Source organism: Sorex araneus, chromosome 5 (genome assembly GCF_027595985.1).
Source record: "Sorex araneus isolate mSorAra2 chromosome 5, mSorAra2.pri, whole genome shotgun sequence".
NCBI lineage: Eukaryota > Metazoa > Chordata > Mammalia > Eulipotyphla > Soricidae > Sorex > Sorex araneus.
In genome coordinates this window covers 212,849,360-212,867,317 of record NC_073306.1, presented here as the reverse complement: position 1 = coordinate 212,867,317, position 17,958 = coordinate 212,849,360, and the positions used below count along the sequence as shown (strand labels likewise).

General features: G+C 47.4%; 1 protein-coding gene across 4 annotated transcripts in view; it reads right to left on the bottom strand.

Annotated features, from left to right (window-relative positions):
• GRID2 (glutamate ionotropic receptor delta type subunit 2) overlaps positions 1–16,636 on the bottom strand; it is a 1,314,711-nt gene extending 1,298,075 nt beyond the window's left edge. For 3 of the 4 annotated variants that reach the window (XM_055138197.1, XM_055138198.1, XM_055138196.1), the window contains exon 1: positions 15,985–16,234. In XM_055138197.1, the coding sequence (XP_054994172.1) occupies positions 15,985–16,072 (88 nt within the window). In that variant the 5' untranslated portion in view covers positions 16,073–16,234. Of the gene's footprint in view, positions 1–15,984; positions 16,235–16,587 lie in introns of those variants that run through there. The other variant, XM_055138199.1, reaches the window with a different exon arrangement.
• Positions 16,637–17,958: the final 1,322 nt, after the last annotated feature.

Here is a 17,958-nt window from a genome sequence, read left to right as displayed (position 1 = left end):
AGTGCTGTCGCTCAGCCCAATTGAAATGAATGAAGTCAGGCTTTTAATGCAGACCCAGTTGATAACAATCAAAGTGATACTTTTCAACCCTCTCTAGTCTTCAAGTAATGTTCAGTTGTTAGAATTCAAAGGAAATAAGAGACCATCCCTCTCTTCAACATGAGACTCTCTCTTGCAACTCAGTATTACACATCCTCTGCCTTGTTCAAGGAGGGAAGCCAGGACGCAGAATCCAAACACCAACAAGAATTCAAGAAAACTTCCCCCAAAAAAGACAGTTTCTATGTCCCTTAGCATCCTCAGTTGCCACATACCTGAGCGTTTTCCCTCTGAAAACTAAGGCCTGATGCCTAGTTAACCCAAAATTCTTAAAGAGTAGATTCTTAGAAAGCATCTGAATGAATGCTTCAATTATAAAAACATTCCATAAACTAGATAAGCAATTAGGAATATCCCTCTCAAAACAGTAAAGACCAGTTCTGAATAAACCCACTTCTTGCATCACACTGAATGCAGGAACATAAAGAACAGGAACAATACCCTCAACAAACCTACTCATTATGCTTCTAGAGGTCAGGGAGGGAGGGAGAGAAGGAGGGAGGGAGGGAAGGGGGAGGGAGGAAGGGAGGAAAAAAGAGGGAAGGAAGGAAGGAAGGAAGGAAGGAAGGAAGGAAGGAAGGAAGGAAGGAAGGAAGGAAGGAAGGAAGGAAGGAAGGAAGGAAGGAAGGGAGGGAAGAAAGCAAGGGTGGAAGAAAGGAAAGAAGGAAGGGAGGGAGGGAGGGAGGGAGGAAAAGTGAAGGAAGGAAGGAAGGAAGGAAGGAAGGAAGGAAGGAAGGAAGGAAGGAAGGAAGGAAGGAAGGAAGGAAGGGAGGGATGGATCAAAACAGGAATAAAGAAACTGTCCCTGCAGATGACCCTCTACAGGAATCCTGAAGATGTCAAACAAACTGCAATATATCAACAATTTTTGTAAAGTTGTGATTAAAACTCATATACAGAAAATGATTACATTGACATACATTAACAAAAATATATGAAGGAAGATGAAGAAAACAATCCTATTTGCAATAACATCAATAACAATAATTTATGTAGGGAAAATTATGACAAAAGAGGTAAAATCTCTCTATAGAACATTATAAGATTCTGGTGAAAAAAATTTGAGGAAAATACGAACTAATGAAAAGTGAGGAAAACACAAACTAATGCCAAGTGGTTAGAAGAATTAATATTCAATGCAATCACTATCAAATTCCAGACACCCAAAAGAGCACTCAAATTCAAATCTTATAAAGAGAGAGAGAGAGTATCACCAAACAGCCTAAGGGAGCCTGAAAGGGAAAAAATAAGTTTTGAAAAAATCTTGATATCAATATACATGGAAATCCCTATTATAACAGTATGGTACTAACATAGAAATGGGCATATAGGCCAACAGAATACAATCAAGATCCTAGAACTAAATAAGCCCCCACATATACAGTCAATTAGTATTTGACAACAGAATAAAGAATACTCAATAGGGAAAAAACAGCCTTAAATAAATGCTGTTGAGAAAACTGATACCCATAGTAAAGGAATGAAATTGAATGCCTATTTTATGCCACTCATAAAAATGAACTCCAAACAGGGTAAGGACATAAACATATGATCTGAAATCATAAAACTCCAAGAAAAAAACATAGGGAAAAATTATCCTCAGGACTGATCTTGGCAGCAATTTCTTCGACGTGATAGTATAAAACACAAGTAACAAAGCAAAACATAAATGGGATTACCCCTTTGAGGGTCAATCAAGTTAAACAGCTTCCTTACAGCCAAAGAATTCATCAGCAACACCAAAAAAAATTATGACATCCACAAGACTTAATAGACCAAACAACTCCATGAAACACTGGGCAGAGAAAATAGACACTTTCAAAGAAAATATTAAACTTCCAATAGTCACATGAAAATGTGCTTGACACCACTCATCATCAGGGAGTTACAATCAAAACCCCAATGAGCTGAACCACCTCCCAGATTCAGAATAGTCAAAAGAAAAAAGGGCTGAGACGTGAAGAACAGAGAACACTAAACACTTCCAGTGGGGGTGTAACCTGGAGCACTTAATCCTGAAGGCAGTATGGAGGCTCCTAAAAATCCAAATTTAACAGCCATGAGATCCAGTGATGCCACTACTGAGAATATTTTCAAAGGAATTGCAGAGTCATTCAGCCGCTTGTTCAACACAGCACTATTCACGAGAGCCAAGAGAGAAAACAGCCTAAAACACGAGTATCTCAGCTAATAAAATTTTTGTACCCAAACCAAACACACACACACAAATATTATTCAGTTGTGAGAAATTAGATAATTCTTCTGTTTGCAACAACTTAAGGAACTTGAGAAAATATTGTTGACTCATATCAGATAGAAATAAGACACATAGTGTACTGTATTCTACTCCATATGAATGTCCAAATCAGCGCGACAGAGGGGGATGGTGACTTCCGGGGGCTAGAAAGTGGAACCAAGAGAATGGAGATAATGGCCACAGGGTAGAATTTCCTATTTGTAGAATGATCAACTTCAGGGACTCTGCTGTACGCCTGGTGATTCAAACTTATTCTACTGCATTATGTACTTAAAATCTGCTGAAAAAGTAGATCTTAAACATCACCCCCACACACAAAAAAGATGGTCAATATGTGACAGGATAAAATTATACTAGTGGGGCTGGAGTGATAGCTCAGCGGGTTGAGCCTTTGCCTTGCATGCGGCCGACCCGGGTTCAATTCCCAGCATCCCATATGGTCCCCTGAGCACTGCCAGGAGTGATTCCTGAGTGCATGAGCCAGGAGTAACCCCTGTGCAACACCGGGTGTGATGCAAAAAGCAAAATATATTAGTTAATGCAATAAAATAATGATCTTAATATAGCATATATTATTAAATTGATTAGATCCTCAACTTGGATATTCTATGTTAATTCTTTCTCCATAATGCTGGGGTAAAAGCAGACTCATCAGGATTTAGGGTTCTTCTGTGGAAACGTTTGACTCTCATCCCTGCTGAGGTTGGGGACCACGCCCAGGGCTGCTCAGAACTCACCCCACTCTGTGGGAATCACTATCGGAGGTCTTGGAGGATGGAACTGCGCTTGGCAGCATGCAAGGCAAGTGACTCCAGCCCTGTGCGATCTCTTTAGTCACTCCTTTACGATATTTATGGGTTAAAATTAACTATTCAGTTTGCAATTCAATCATGCCACACTTAGAGTTCTGACCGCAGCAGCAAGAAACTGAAACCTGCTCAGAACTGCAAGGCAGAGCCTAGTTGTATTGAACATGAAGGACAATTAGTGTTAAAGGAAGCAAAAGGCAAGTTAGACGGCTTCATTACCAACTACCAGAAGCTGTAAAAAATGCCTGGTAAGCTCCAAAAAATTGTACTTTTTAGGAAATTTCTAACGACACTTGGTAAGATTTGTTATATTTTATTACCCAAGTGTAGATGCTAAAGTTAATATTAGTTATAAAAGTATTACACATTATTTTCCTTACGTGTGTCATAAAATACAAAAGTCACTGATTATCCCATGCCAAATTTCCTATCACTTTGTTTTCTCTGTGTTCAAGTGTCACTCCTGTTGAGTTTGCGGCATTATATAGGGTCCTAAGGTTAAACCCAGGTCAGCAGCATGCAAGAAATGCCTTGTATGTACATGTGTATGTACTACATGCATGTGCATAGTACGTACAGACTGTACTATGGCCCTATCCCAAGGCTTCTTTCTCTATAAACCCCATTCCATTCTCTCTCTCTGAATCCACACGTATCACCTGCTCATGCCAACTGGAGAACAAGAGCAAAAACAGCATCCCCTGAGTGGCAGAGAAAGGGCAGAGATGGTTGAATCCACAAGTATCACCACATGAACATGAGCTTCTGGATCATTCTCTGCCTTGTCCTTCAGTGACCTTGCAGGATGTAAGCATTCTTCTCCTTTCCAAAGGGCCTTGAGGACCCTCCCTAGGAAATGGGGGTCCGAAGGTAAGCCCTATGACAGACAGCAGGGAACGCTAGCTCCTACCGTCTTGGGAATATTTCCCTGTGGAAACAGGAACCTGCAGATAATCATTACATATTATAAGTGGGTCATAGTCACACACATGTAGTTGTGCGTGTACCCCACACCTAGATGAAATCAATACTTCTGTAAGCACCACTCAGTTAATAAAATACGACATCATCACTAAATTTGGAGCCAGGTGTTTTTACTCCTCAGCTCTCCTCCACTTCCCCACTAACCAGCTCTCTGAATTACTCATCGAGCCTTGCAGTGTCTTTGGAAAGCCTCATCCTGAAATTCTCCTTCATGGTCCAAACTGCAGTACCACCTGGGAGTCAGCTGATAATTTGCAATTTGGAGGCTCAACACACAGCATACATGGACAGGAATATCATCCGAGCTTGCCTTGTACAAAATCACTGAAGTTCTTAGTAAGTGTTGTTGGGCAGTATACTTTCTCTAAAGTAACCATCAGAGGCGTCAGCACACACTGCAGAACTCACTCATCTCGGGGAATCTCGCTGGCCGCGGGCAGCCGTGGAGGCAAATCCTCCCCCTTACAACCTCCTTCCTCCTGCTTCCAGCCTGGGCCAATGACCGTTTCCTCCCTGGCGGCACGGAGAGTCCCTCCTCCTACAAACTCAGCAGCCAGCAGCCGCCCAGGCTCCAGAACGTGGGCAATATTTGGAGAAAATAAAACTATTCCTTCTCAGCCAGCCTCTGCAGAGGAGCACTCGGGGCTGATTTTCCGGTTTATGGATTATCTAAACCCCCTTTCTCCCCTTTCCCTTGCTTTTGGCTATTTCCCTGCTCATTAGCATTGCCACTGAAGGGTGGACAGAAAAGGAAAAAGAACCAGAGCAGTTGGTTTGGCAACTTATTAACTGTTTACCAACCACAACAAGAACTCTCAAGGAAAAGGCATGGACTTGCCAGTTACTTTTGAACTGCTGCCCAGCTGCCTTCGGAACTGTCACAGCTGACGTCCTGCAACTCTGATGCCTCTCCTATTCTCAAACACACCCACGTAATTAGGATTTCGCGGAAATATGCTTTCCCAGCAATAATTATTCACTTGTAAAGGTAAAAGGTAATTTTGATGATTTTGTGAGGTCAATTTCCTTCTTTTGTTTGCTGAAGGGTAAATGCCATTGATGTTTCTGTACATTCAGAGAAAGACTGGAGTTATCAACTAGAAATGAGACTGGAGAGACAGTCCCCGCAGTGAGAAGCTTGCCTCGAGTGTGGCAGACCAGGCGCCCTCCCCAAAACATCACCAGGAGAGAACCTGAGCACAGAGCCAGGAGCATGGTGTGGCCCGAAGCACTCCTGCCCAGAGCAAATGAAATTAGAAAGCAAGTAACAATAGAGAGTCAACTTCCAAGGGAAAGGAACAAAATGAACTTGAATTTCTTCATATCTAAAGAGCCATACTTAATGAACAGATCTAGTATGGCATTACGTTTAGAAATGATCTCATACTACAGGTAACTGAGTCCTAAATTCAACTGCTTTGATGAGAATTTATCTCATAATTACTGACATCCATGAGGTGGTGGATTGAAATCAAAGAGCCAAAGTGACACAGAATAAAACCTTTCCCTGTGTCCTGACCTTAGCATGATTTTAGATACACAGATAGATACAGATGTATGTTTATATGTAGATATACACGGAGAGATAGAGATGGGGATATATTGAGTTTATACCACACCTGGCGGTGCTCAGGGGCTCCTCCTGGCTCTGCACTCAGGGGTCACGGTCACTCCTGGTAAACCTTTCCATGGTGCTGCGGATAAACCCCAGGTCAGTAGCACCCAAGGCAAGCACATGCCCCTCGGACTCTCTCAGGCTCCCCATACTGTTCTTCCTAAAGGAACGTTCTTTAAGAGTTTTATCTCAGAGGACATAATCACCTGTAAGCTTCTGAAGTGTGGTAAAGGGCCCTTTGTGGAGAACTCAGTATCCATTTGAGCATTTAATACGCATTCAACACGGTTGAAACTTCTCGATATCACATGGAATGCGTTCCAGCTCAACTTCTACCATATATTTGGCCCGTGGATTCGGAATGATTCCTCGTCTTAAAGACAAGAAGTTATGAAGGTCACCCACAGCAGACGGGGTCTCTCCAGCAGGGAGACAGGCCTGTCACCCTTTCCGGCCTCTGCACAGCCCACCCACCCCGACGGAGGCTCTGGACATGTTTTTCAACAATTCTGTTAAGACCTTTCCGTTTATGATGAAAGTCCCAGCTCCCCTAGGCTGTGATGAGGGGATCTGGTATTTTCAACAAGAAAACGCGTTCCTTTCTGTTATCACCCATCTCTGAAACAGCCGAGGTCTACACACGAGTACACAGGTACTAATTGGCCTGGCATCACTAACACAAATCTAATCTGGTGTCAGATTGGGAAGATTAGGAGGAGGGAGAATTCGTCTTCAGAATTTCAATGTACTTTACGTGCTGCAGGAAAAGGAGGAAAGGAACAAACCCACTTTAACTCAACTCGTAATGTTGTCTCTGGGGCCCGGAGCGCTCCATGCGGCATTCAGAGACGCCGAGGGTAAGGACACCTAGCACTTCTCTAAACCTGCCTGCCCAGTCCAACTTAAATGTGGATCTAAACTTCACGCTTACTAATTCCTTTGATGAATTAGATTTCACCATTCCTGGAAGTTCTGAACCAGTCGTTTAAAATACCATCAAATGCCGCATTTAATGTCGCAGCGTTTGCTTGTTTAAATAAGTCACTGTTGCAGCCCAGGACAGGCCAGGACTCCTCCATGCTCGTTTGTTCCTTTTCCACATCCACCATGTCGACACAGAGACTCAGAGAAGGAACCCAGGAGCGGCAACAAGTCAACTTTCCAATACAACATTCCATAAGATGAAGCGGTTTTATAGATGACACAGCACTAGAAGTGACAACACAGAAAGATATTCATCTGTTCTCAACATTCTTATTTCAAGTTTTATTTTAGCTGGAAAGTTAGTGCAATAGACATAACATATGTGCGTTAATGGAAAATCAATGCCTGCACTCTGCTTCTTTTCAAAAGGCTGGGTGCTAAAGTTAGAAAACTTAGAACACTCCTCATTTTCATCAATAACTAAAGATCTGTCATCCATGGTATAGCGAAAATAGAAGGGAACATTCCATAATAGGAAATGTTTAAATGTGCTACTGAAAATTAATCTTAGGCATTTTCCTCATCTAGTTCATTTCTATGCTTCAGTGACCTGCACCCATTTATCTATAGGTCAGAATAACTGCTCATGAGCACTTGATTGGAATGACTTAACAAATTTTAAAACAGGCGGATCCATCCCCACCACCCAGGAAGCATCCAGAGCCTCTAGCCAGTCTCAACTTTGATTTAACAATTGCTTGAAGAACAGTAAGTGTGAACCTGGACCAGGAATCCAACATGACGGAAAACACTGAAGGAAGAGTCTGGGTTATTTTCCTTTCTATATTTTACATTTCTGAGTGATACCAAACATATGCTAATATTTCTGGGGTGCTTCCAGTTGGTAAATTACACAAGCTCCTGTAGTCAGTGCTGGCTGATTAGAATATGAGACGTTCCTCCAGACAGACTTAATGAGCACTCAGATTCTGCTGCAGGGCAAGAGTAGCCCTGTTTATAACATCGCATTATTAACATTAGATAAAATAAGCATGAAAGGCCAAAAAAAAAGGGGGACACACACACACACACATACACACACACACACACATACACACAGCTCTCTCAACCTGCTATTGGAGTTTGCTGGAGTACCTGATGAACTGAAACATTATGCATAATTCTCCTTCCATCCACGAACCATCTTCGTTTGAAGGGGCCCTTGATTTAAGTGATTAGAAATTAATGCCCGCACAGAGAGAGCACCAAAAGGGCTGGCACACGTGCTTCACATGCAGGCGGCCCTGGTTGTAGCCCTGGAACCACACCACCCACCGAGCACCAACCTTGGAGTAGCCCCCGAGACATACAAGTGCCCCCCCCCAAAAAAATGAATTCATGCTTCAATGATTTCCCCTTGTATTTTCTTATTCTAACTCATCTCAACCTCCTTAATTTAATCTTCCTGGCTCATAATTTCTCAGGAATAGAAATTTTGGAACCTATTAATGGTAGCCAAAGTCATGCTTAAGGGCTGATGATAATATGAGCAAAGCAAAATGAAGAACCTTCCCATACTGTCCACTTAACTATTGATAAAACAGGGACTTTACCTCAAACCTTCCAAGTTCTTATTGAGAACATAATCTCTTTACTGTTTCAATGCACACCCTGATATTTTGTGAATTTACCTAAAATTTGCATCTATACTCAAATGACAAAATTCACAAAAATAACCTGAATCCACAGATGTCCTTTCATAAATTAATCACGTTCACAATCACGAAATCCCGTTAATCATCGATTTCTCGAGCAGGCTCAGAAACTTCTCCATTTGTCCTTTCCCTGAGATCTTAGAAGTCTCTCTTGACTAGGCCCTCCCAATGATGTCACATTGGATGCTCTTTCAGGGTCAGGGGAATGAGACCCAGCTTGTTACTGTCTTTAGCATATGAATACACCATGGGAAGCTTGCAAGGCTGTCCCATGTGGGCAGGAAACTCTCAGAAGCTTGCCAGTTTCTCCCAGAGGGATAAGTAGGCTACAAGATATATAACCTTCTGGGAGCTTGCTTTTAAGTCTCTGGATGTTGGCCTTTGATGGAATTACACACACCTGGGTTCCTCTGCCGGTACCTTCATGCGTGAGGCCTGTCGGAACGTGTGGAGAGGGGCCTTGAGCATGGCTGTAGCTAGGTTCCGGTGGTCTTGGGCTGCCTGGAGCTCTGCTCGGGGCAGTGAGAAAAGCTGGAGCCCATCCCCCTCAAGGGGCCCCTGGGAAGACAGCCAGGTGTTCGGGCAAGAGACTCTCAAAATTAATTGTGTTCATTTCCTTGTCTTTTAGTCAATCAACCGACCACCTAATTTCCCTCTTCCAAATAATGCATTATTAAAAATCACTTATTAACTACATTACCAATTTGAGAGCAAGCTCCAACATATGACAAATTAATCACTAATTTAACCAAGTATTTCTAATTATGTGTTTTACTAATGTTAAAACTTATTCACCAGATCAAAGTTAACCTTTTTTTATCTTTCATCATTCCTGTAGTAAGAATTCTTCTATTCTTATAAGCTAGAAGACTTTACTTCTTTAAACAGAATAATCACGAATCATTGGCTGGAACTATAGCACAACGGGTAGGGAGCTTGCCTTACAAGCAGTCAACCCGGGTTTAATTCTTCCACCTCTCTCGGAGAGCCTGGCAAACTAGCGAGAGTACCTCACCTGCACGGCAGAGCCTGTCAAGCTACCCATGGCGTATTCTATATGCCAAAAACAGTAACAACAAGTCTCACAATGGACACGTTACTGGTGCCTGCTCAAGCAAACCGATGAACAATGGGACGACAGTGCTACAGTGCTACAGTGCTACAGTTTATTAAAATATATATTATATATCATCATCATCATCATCATCATCATCATCATCATCATCATCATCATCCCGTTGATCATCGAATTTCTCGAGCAGTCTCAGTAATGTCTCCATTTGTCCTAGACCTGAGATTTTAGCAGCCTCTCTTTACTCGTCCTTCCCAATGGTGCCACATTGGAGGCTCTTTCAGGGTCAGGGGAATGAGACCCAGCATTGTTACTGGTTTTGGTATATGAATACTCCATGGGAAGTTTGCCAGACTCTCCCATGTGGGCAGGAAACTCTCGGTAGCTTGCCAGGTTCTCCCAGAGGGAGAACTAGGCTATAAGATGTCGCTTCTGGGAGATTGGTTTTATAGTCTCTGGATGTTGGCCGTTGATGGGATAAAAGGCACCGGGGGCAGTCTAGGTGTGACTGCCCAGCTCCTGGAAAATGGGGTATCTGGGCAGAAGAGGCCCAGACCCGATCCTAGCAGGCTTGGAGGTCTCAGCCCCGGGTCCCACAGACCTGGGTTCCTCTGTAGATTCCTTCATGCTTGAGACTCATGCAAACGTGTGGAGAAGGGCCTTGAGCATGGCTGTGGCTAGGCTTGGGGCGGGGAGGGAAAGTGAAGCCCACCAGCTCCGAGGGGCCCTGGGGAAGACACAACATATATTGTGTTCTTTCTTTTAATTTCACTGACACCAGTTGCCCTGAGGCTATATGGTTCTTGCCTTTTGGGATCATATAAATTGAATCTCTGTAATCCTAAAATTCTTGCAGCGATATACATGTGAAGGTACCTATATAAGGACTGGAGCAATAGCACAGTGGGTAGGGTGTTTTTGCCTTGCACGCGGCCAACCCAGGTTCGGTTCTTCCGTCCCTCTCAGAGAGCCCAGCAAGTTACTGAGAGTATTCCTCCCCCACGGCAGAGCCTGGCAAGCAACCTGTGGCATATTCGATATGCCAAAAACAGTAACAACTAGTCTCACAATGGAGACTTTACTGGTGCCCACTCGAGCAAATGGATGAACAAAGGAACGACAGTGCTACAGTACTATATATATACACACACACACATATATACACATACATACATATGTGTGTATGTGTATTTCATTTGGTTTTCAAGGACTACAAAAGAGCTACTCAGAATGCAGTGACACCTAATGGCAAAGCTATCTTTATGGACCATAAAATATTTTGTTATAAATATACTATTTGTACCAAAACTAAGTATTGATGCCTAACGTGCATCTACACCATGAAATACCATATGAGTACAGAGAAATACCAAATAGATTACTTTTTAAAAATAATGTATTCATGTGTAAGAATAAAAAATTCTGAACTTAAATACATCATTTTAAATTACAATATGCTTAAAGGTAAAATAACTTCACTTTTATCAATTGTCGTCCCATTGATCTTCGATTTGCTCGAGTGGGCGCCAGTAACATCTCCATTGTGAGACTAGTTGTCCAGCGGTCGTCTCTGAATCGCATTACATGACCCGCCCATCTGATATTTGATGCCTTGGCAAATGAGACAGTGTCCCTGATTCTTGACTGTTGACAGAGGTCAGAACTCTGGATTCCTTCTCTCACTTGAGTGAGACATGATATTCCCAGCATACCTCTTTCGATTCCTCTTTGGGATACCCTAATAGCATCCTCATCCTGTTTGCGTAGGGCCCAGGTCTCTGAGACATATGTTAGTGCAGGAAGAACGGTGGAATCGAAAAGCTGTGCCTGGAGTCGGAGGTTCTTCGTCCTCTTAACCAGACTGCTATTTTACCTTTTAAGGTAAAATTAGCCTTTGAGATTGGAATTAAAAGCAATGCATCTTTTATCATGCCTAACAATCTCAATGATTTTGATTGTTCCATAATGGAACGTTAATCACCTTGATTTTTATTCACATTTGAATGAAAATTTATAGCAGATATTTATTGGAGGTACATTTCACTTTGAGTAAAAAGCAAAGGTCCTCCGAGTAATGGCTTATTAGTCATGTCATAATTGATATCACTGATTAACAACGCTGCCTGGGCTAATGCACATCTGACTGTGATTTCAGAAACCAAGTGAACGACAAAGACAATAGTCAAGTTGGTGGGCCCTTATTTTAGATTCAGAAGTTACTCCTTACCCTGTCCAAAGCTAATAGTACATGGCCTACATAATTTAGGAAGCAAGCAACTGTAAATAAGAAGGCCAATATAAACAGTTTCTCTGCATTATTGGGCGCATGGTCTTTGAGGAGTCTTGAGGGCCATCAGTGACCAATATAAATTGTGTCAAAAGTTGAAAAAGAAACAGCTTCAGAGGAGTCAGAGATCTTTCTTCAGAAATGCTTATGCAATTGGTATTTGATAAACCTGCCCTCTGTGTAGATGTAATGAAAACAGACATTAAACCTAATATCTCTCATTATTTTTAATGCCATATTTTATCCCCCCCACTTACTTTCTACCCCAACTTAAACTTTCTTGTGATGAATATTCTGTAAATTGACTTGAGCTTCTCAAAATTTGGTCACAGTTGATGGTGTTACAATCTCGGAGGATAAATTATCAGTTGCTTAGGAAACAAACATGAAGAAGTGCTTCACGTCTGACTTTCCTGCCGGAATGCTTTCTGCCAACAACAGAACATGCTACTCATTTTTCCAACACACGGGCAAACGCCTGGGCTAAGAGGCTTTGGGGCGTTCCTTGGTAGGGATCTATAACTTAGGACAACTCAATTCCAATCAAGTCTGTGAGCAGCAGAAGCAGATGAAGCCATGAACACACATTAAACGGTGAAAAACATGAGATCGTCCGTATTAGATATGAAGCAAAACACAAACGGTGCAGTCGGCTGCAAATGCCACCTAATCCGTGCATAATTAAAGTACTGCTCTTAACTCCTGCTGTGTTTAGAGAGTAAAGCATGTGGGACCAAGGCAGGAAGAAAACAGCAGTCAGTGTGCAGACCTCAAAGACTTGGGAGCTTTCTAGCTACATAAATCAGAGCGACTTTTGAATAGCCTCATAACACACAATATCATTGCCATTCCACGCACGACTTTTTGGTTCTTCCTTCAGCATGCAGATCATTAGGAAACTTCTAAGCAATCAAGTAATGTGGGTCTGATGAAATTACTCAATCAATGCACAGGCTTAAAGTAGAAGCATAACTCAAAATTGCATAGTTTTTATATGTCAAGCATCTTTCAGGGGTGGGAGGGCACAAAGTCAATCACAATGGAGTAATTAATTTCTAAATACTGTGTACATCTTTACACACGTGTGGGAAATGAACCCATATCATTATCAAATGTCTCTCCAACATCACAGAAACTCGATGTCATTAGCATGATGCAGTTCACTGAAACAAATATATTTCACAGGTAATCACTGCAGTCTAACCATTAAAATATAGCTCACTGGTGTAGTGAAGTAATGTGTTTAATAAGACGTTACAGTTTTAAGCTTGGAACTGGCTTTATTAAATTACCTGCTTTAAATAAAAACAAAAAGAGAAGAAACGGCAGCTTTCATACTTATAATGCGGTTCAATACCGAAAGGATTTGATTTTTAAGGAGCCTATTAGGGCAGGGTCATTTTTATCTCCCCAGTTTGCCTGAACTACATACCGAAGCTTCTTTCTGCCTAAGCACATCACATGAGCATGGGAGGCCTTTCATTCCTGCCTATCTCTTCTATCTGGGGAGCTGAAATGTTCACTTGGCCTCTCCAGTCTCATCACTTCCGAGCATACAGTGCCGAAACAGGGCACAGGCCTTAAGTGTATTTCAAACGGTAAACGTGGAGATGAAGATGACCACCTCATAAAGATCATTATTTCTATTTTCCTCTCAGCCTAGTAAATGAATGCAAGGCATAGTACTCCTGTGCTTTAAAATTTTAGTGGGGCATTTAATTTATTTCGAATGAATGTTTGCCATTGATTATACTTTTGCCGAGGTCAGGATAGAAGCAGGTCAGGTTTCTAAACTGAAATATTTAAGCACTAACACTTCAAAAAGATTTGGGATATTTCAAACAAACCACTTGCAAGCTTTGTGACAATATGAAATAGTCTATAAAATAAATAATGCTATTGTCTAAAGTATTAGTCGCTCTAAAGTCAAGTTAATAGCCTGAGAAGTAACCATTTATTTGAGTGGGAAATGCACTGCAAATGCATTAAACCGGCTTTCTAAAGAAAGCTCTCATTTTCAGATACGTTTTTTGGTCTGCTTACAAATAAACACTGAGCAACAACAAAATCAAAGGGAAAAACAATACAACAGCTCGGGTCTGTCTTGAAACAAGTGTCCAGACCAGAGCGCGCTGCAAACTAGTATTTATCTGGTATAGGATAACAAGGGCCAGTAGGTGTTTGCAAATAATGGATTATTCATCATGGAACCCAGAGAACAAGCAATAAAAAGGACATTTACCCACAAGGAAGGAGCCTAAGGCACAAGCAGCTCCTCTTAAACAAATTAATGTAAATGCACCCGCATAACACAGAGCTGCTTCCCTGCTCCAGCCAGGGACAGCTCCACGGAAACGCTCGCCGGGCCTTTTAAGAGGAGCGGGGCTGCTTCCGAACTCCATCAGAACACTGCGGAGAGCCCTGGGTGGCACCAGAATTTCTCCCGGAAAAGTTCTGAACCCGCAGGCACTGCGAGGCGGCAGACAGAACGTGATCCAGCCGTGCTTAATTGACTTCCTGCCCGAAAGCAAGACTTGGTGGACGCCGGCGCGTCGCCCGTTACACCTGTGCATGAGCATCTGCGCGTGTGCACGAGCATCTCCAGGTGCCTGAGCATCTCCGGGTGCCTGAGCATCCCCGTGTGCACGAGCATCTCCGGGTGCCTGAGCATCTGTGCGTGTGCACGAGCATCTCGGGGTGCCTGGGCATCCCGTGTGCACGAGCATCTGCGCGTGTGCACGAGCATCTCCGCGTGCACGAACGCCTGCGCGTGTGCACGAGCATCTCCATGTGCACGAGCGTCTCCGTGTGCCTGAGCATCTCCGTGTGCCTGCGTGTGCGTGTGTGTGTCTTCCCGTGAAACTGGAGGGAACGGCAGACATGTTTACCAAGCCCCTCTGCAGCCGCACTGAGGGAGTCCCCGGGGGGCCGGCGGGGCCGCTCCCGGGCGGGACAGACCCTGGGCGCTTGGGCCGCGCGGCCAGCGAGGCCGCGGGCAGCCCCGCACGCAGGTGTGCGCGCGCGTGTGTGCGTGTGCGGGGGGCGGCCGGGGACACGCTGCTCCCCATCTGTGCGGTGCATGTGCAGCGCAGCGAGCCGGGGCAGCGCATAACTGCATGCCCAGGGCCAGTGCAGGGCGGCCAGCCGGGGCCAGTGCAGGGCTGCGAGCCCGGGCCAGTGCAGAGGGGCGAGCCCGGGCCAACCCAGGGCTGCGAGCCGGGGCCGGTGCAGGGCTGCGAGCCGGGGCCGGTGCAGGGCTGCGAGCCGAGGCCAGTGCAAGGCTGCCAGCCGGGTGCGGCGGGCGCGCGTCCCCCGCGAGGCGACCCGGTTCCCGGCGCGGGCAGCTCGCCGTGCGCCCCGCGGTGGCGCAGCTCGGCCCGGCCCGGGGAGAGCCGAGAGAGTTGCCGCCCGGAGCGGCGAGCCCGGCCCGGCCCGGCCCGGCCCCGCACGGGTCGACCCCAGCCCCGCCGCGTCAGGCCGCGCGCCCGGCCCGGAGCCTCCCGGGGGGCCCCGAGCCCCGCGGCGGAACCGGCCCCGGCGGCCAGTGTCGGCCCGTGTCCGCCCGCGTCCGCCCGGCCCGCGCCCCCCGCGCCCCCCGCGCCCCCCGCGCCAAGGCGCCTCCGCCGACCTCGCCAGCCCGGGCCGCGGCCACCCGCGGCCACTCGCGGTGCCCGAACCACCTGTTCGCTCCGAAGGGGGGACCCCCGGCACCCCTGCACGCGCGCACACGCGGGCACACTCGCGCGCGCACACGCACACGCATGCACACACGCGCACACGCATGCACACACGCGCACACACGCGCGCGCACGGCCCCCGCCGCTGCTCCGGCCGCCCGGCAGGTGACCCCGCCGCCCGGACCCCCGCCAGCCCCTGGAGAGAGCGTTTTCTGGGCGCAGAGGCACCTCCGGGGGAGGACGAGGAAGAAGGGAGAGCAGGAAACTTCCCCGCGCCCCCCGCGCCCCCCGCGCCCGCGCGCAGCGCCCGGAGTCCGGGGGGGCGGGCAGCGGCGCGGGCTGGGGATCGGGGCCGGGGGGTCGGGACCGGGGTCGGGACAGGGGGCTGCGCACTGGGTGTCGCGGACCGGGCTAAGGGCTGCGGTGTCGGGGCCGGGGGTCGGGACGGGGAGCCGGGGGCCGGGGACGCGGTGCCGGGCGCGGGGGTCGGGACGGGGGCCCGGGGGTCGCGGGCGGGGGTCGCACGGGGCCCGGGGGGCGCTTACCGATGTGGATGATGGAGTCGGCGCCCGCGCAGCGCCAGGTCCGGAGGCAGCCGAGGGCCAGCAGCAGCAGCCAGGGGAAAACTTCCATGTCGGCGCGGGGGGCGCGGGGGTCCCCGGCGCGCGCGGAGTGGGTCCGGGGGGCGTCAGGCGCGGCGCGCGGCGGCGGCGGCGGCGGCGGGTCCCGGCCCGGCCGCGTCCCTGGCTGGGGCGAGCGGGCAGCGCCCCGACTTGCCGGCAGTTCCGCGGCGGGTCCCCGCGCCCGCCCGCCCGCCCGCCCGCGCCCACCCCCCACGCCCCTCCCCCGCGCGCCCCCGCGCGCCCCGACGGCCGCCGCCGCCGCGCCCCGCCGCGCCCCCGGCCCGGCCCGGCCCGGCCCGCTCCGGCCCGGCCCCGCGACAGCCGCCGGCCGGGGACGCGCGGAGCCGCTGGGTCTGCGGCGGGAGCCCCGCGCCGTGCCCGCCCGCCGCCACCGCGCCCGCCGCCGCGCTGCTGACCACCCCGCCCCCGGCGCCGCCGAGGCCTTTTTTTTTTTTTTTTTAGCCTTTTTTTTCCCCCTCCAGGAGGTGAAAAGCAGCCGGGAAACAGCCTCCCCACTTATTTAACCTTGCTCCCCGCCAACAGGTCCCCGACTTCGCCTCTGCGCCTCCCCCGCCTGCGGTGCTCGCCCAGTGCTGGAGTCGCCTTGGGGAGGAGAATCGGGGACACCGGGGCACTCGGGGAAAACGGACCTAGAAAGCTTTTAATGAGGTTTCAATTAGAAAGTTATAAAAAGGCGACGCCGTGCTAATTACCTTTTTCTACACAGTCCCCCACCCCCGTCTCCGGTGTATTTATTTGTTTTTTTTTAATTTTTAATTTTAATTTTAATTTTATTTTATTTTTTAGGCAATGGAGATGGAGATAGAATAATAAAAGTCCCCGAATTGGCAGTGGAATAACGGGATGAAATGCAGGCGGGCTCCGGGGGAGGCTGGTCTGGGGAGGGTGCGCGGAGGCTGCACCCAGCCGTGCATTAGATTCGGGAGCAGGAGGGATGGGTTGCGGCGCCCCGGAAGAGAGGACCGAGTGCTGAATGACAGTCTCAGTGCCGGAATGAAAGGGGTCGCTGCCAGCCAGTCGCAGACAATACAGCCCGAGACCGGGACCTCCTTTCTGCCACCCGCCACCAGAGCCAGCCTGCCACGCTCCTCGCCAAACCCGCGAGGCCGGTTGCAGAAAGTCCTCATCGGATCCAGAGGACACCGAACCCCTGGGGAACTCGGGGCTTGAAATATGGGAGAGTCAAGCCACCACTCACGAGCCTGATTACCCTCAAGTTTGACCAGTTCCTTTATTTTTATTTTTTTATTTATTTTTTTTTGTCCTTTCCCTTACTTTCCCGCTGGAGGCTCCCTTTAGCCTGGTGAATCACTCTGTTATTTCTCCAAACACAATCGTATATTATCTCCTCTGTGAAATGCCTTCTTTCGCGTAGCTTGTGCACTTTCCCCGAACGTTCCAGAAAACGTGCTGCAATATTGTTACTCGGGCCATCAGCTCTGTAGGAAAGAGCAGGCGCACACCCCACATCAATCTCCTAGGACACTTCAGAATTTGGCTCCAATTTCTTTTGCCAGTCACGCTGTTGCCAAATCTTTGGCATAGCCTGAATCCACCCTTTATGGGTTCTCAGATCACACCCTAGCTGGGGGGTCAAATAGAACTAAATCTGAATTGGACTGTGAGACCGGAGTTCCTCACATTTTATGACATTCCCATCTTATTTAGAGCACATTTTGCATAAAGTTCCCTTTGCGACAGCTCACCACTTCCTTCTGACTCTGGTATAAACCAGGGCTTCAGGGAAGCTAGCCCTGATCAAAACCAGTTTTGTAGGTACTTTACCAAGTTTTCCATCAGTACACATAAGCACCTATCTATGCTAAGGTGGGTGTCATTTTTCTTTCTAGGGAGTTTTTGGTGGATAGTATGTCT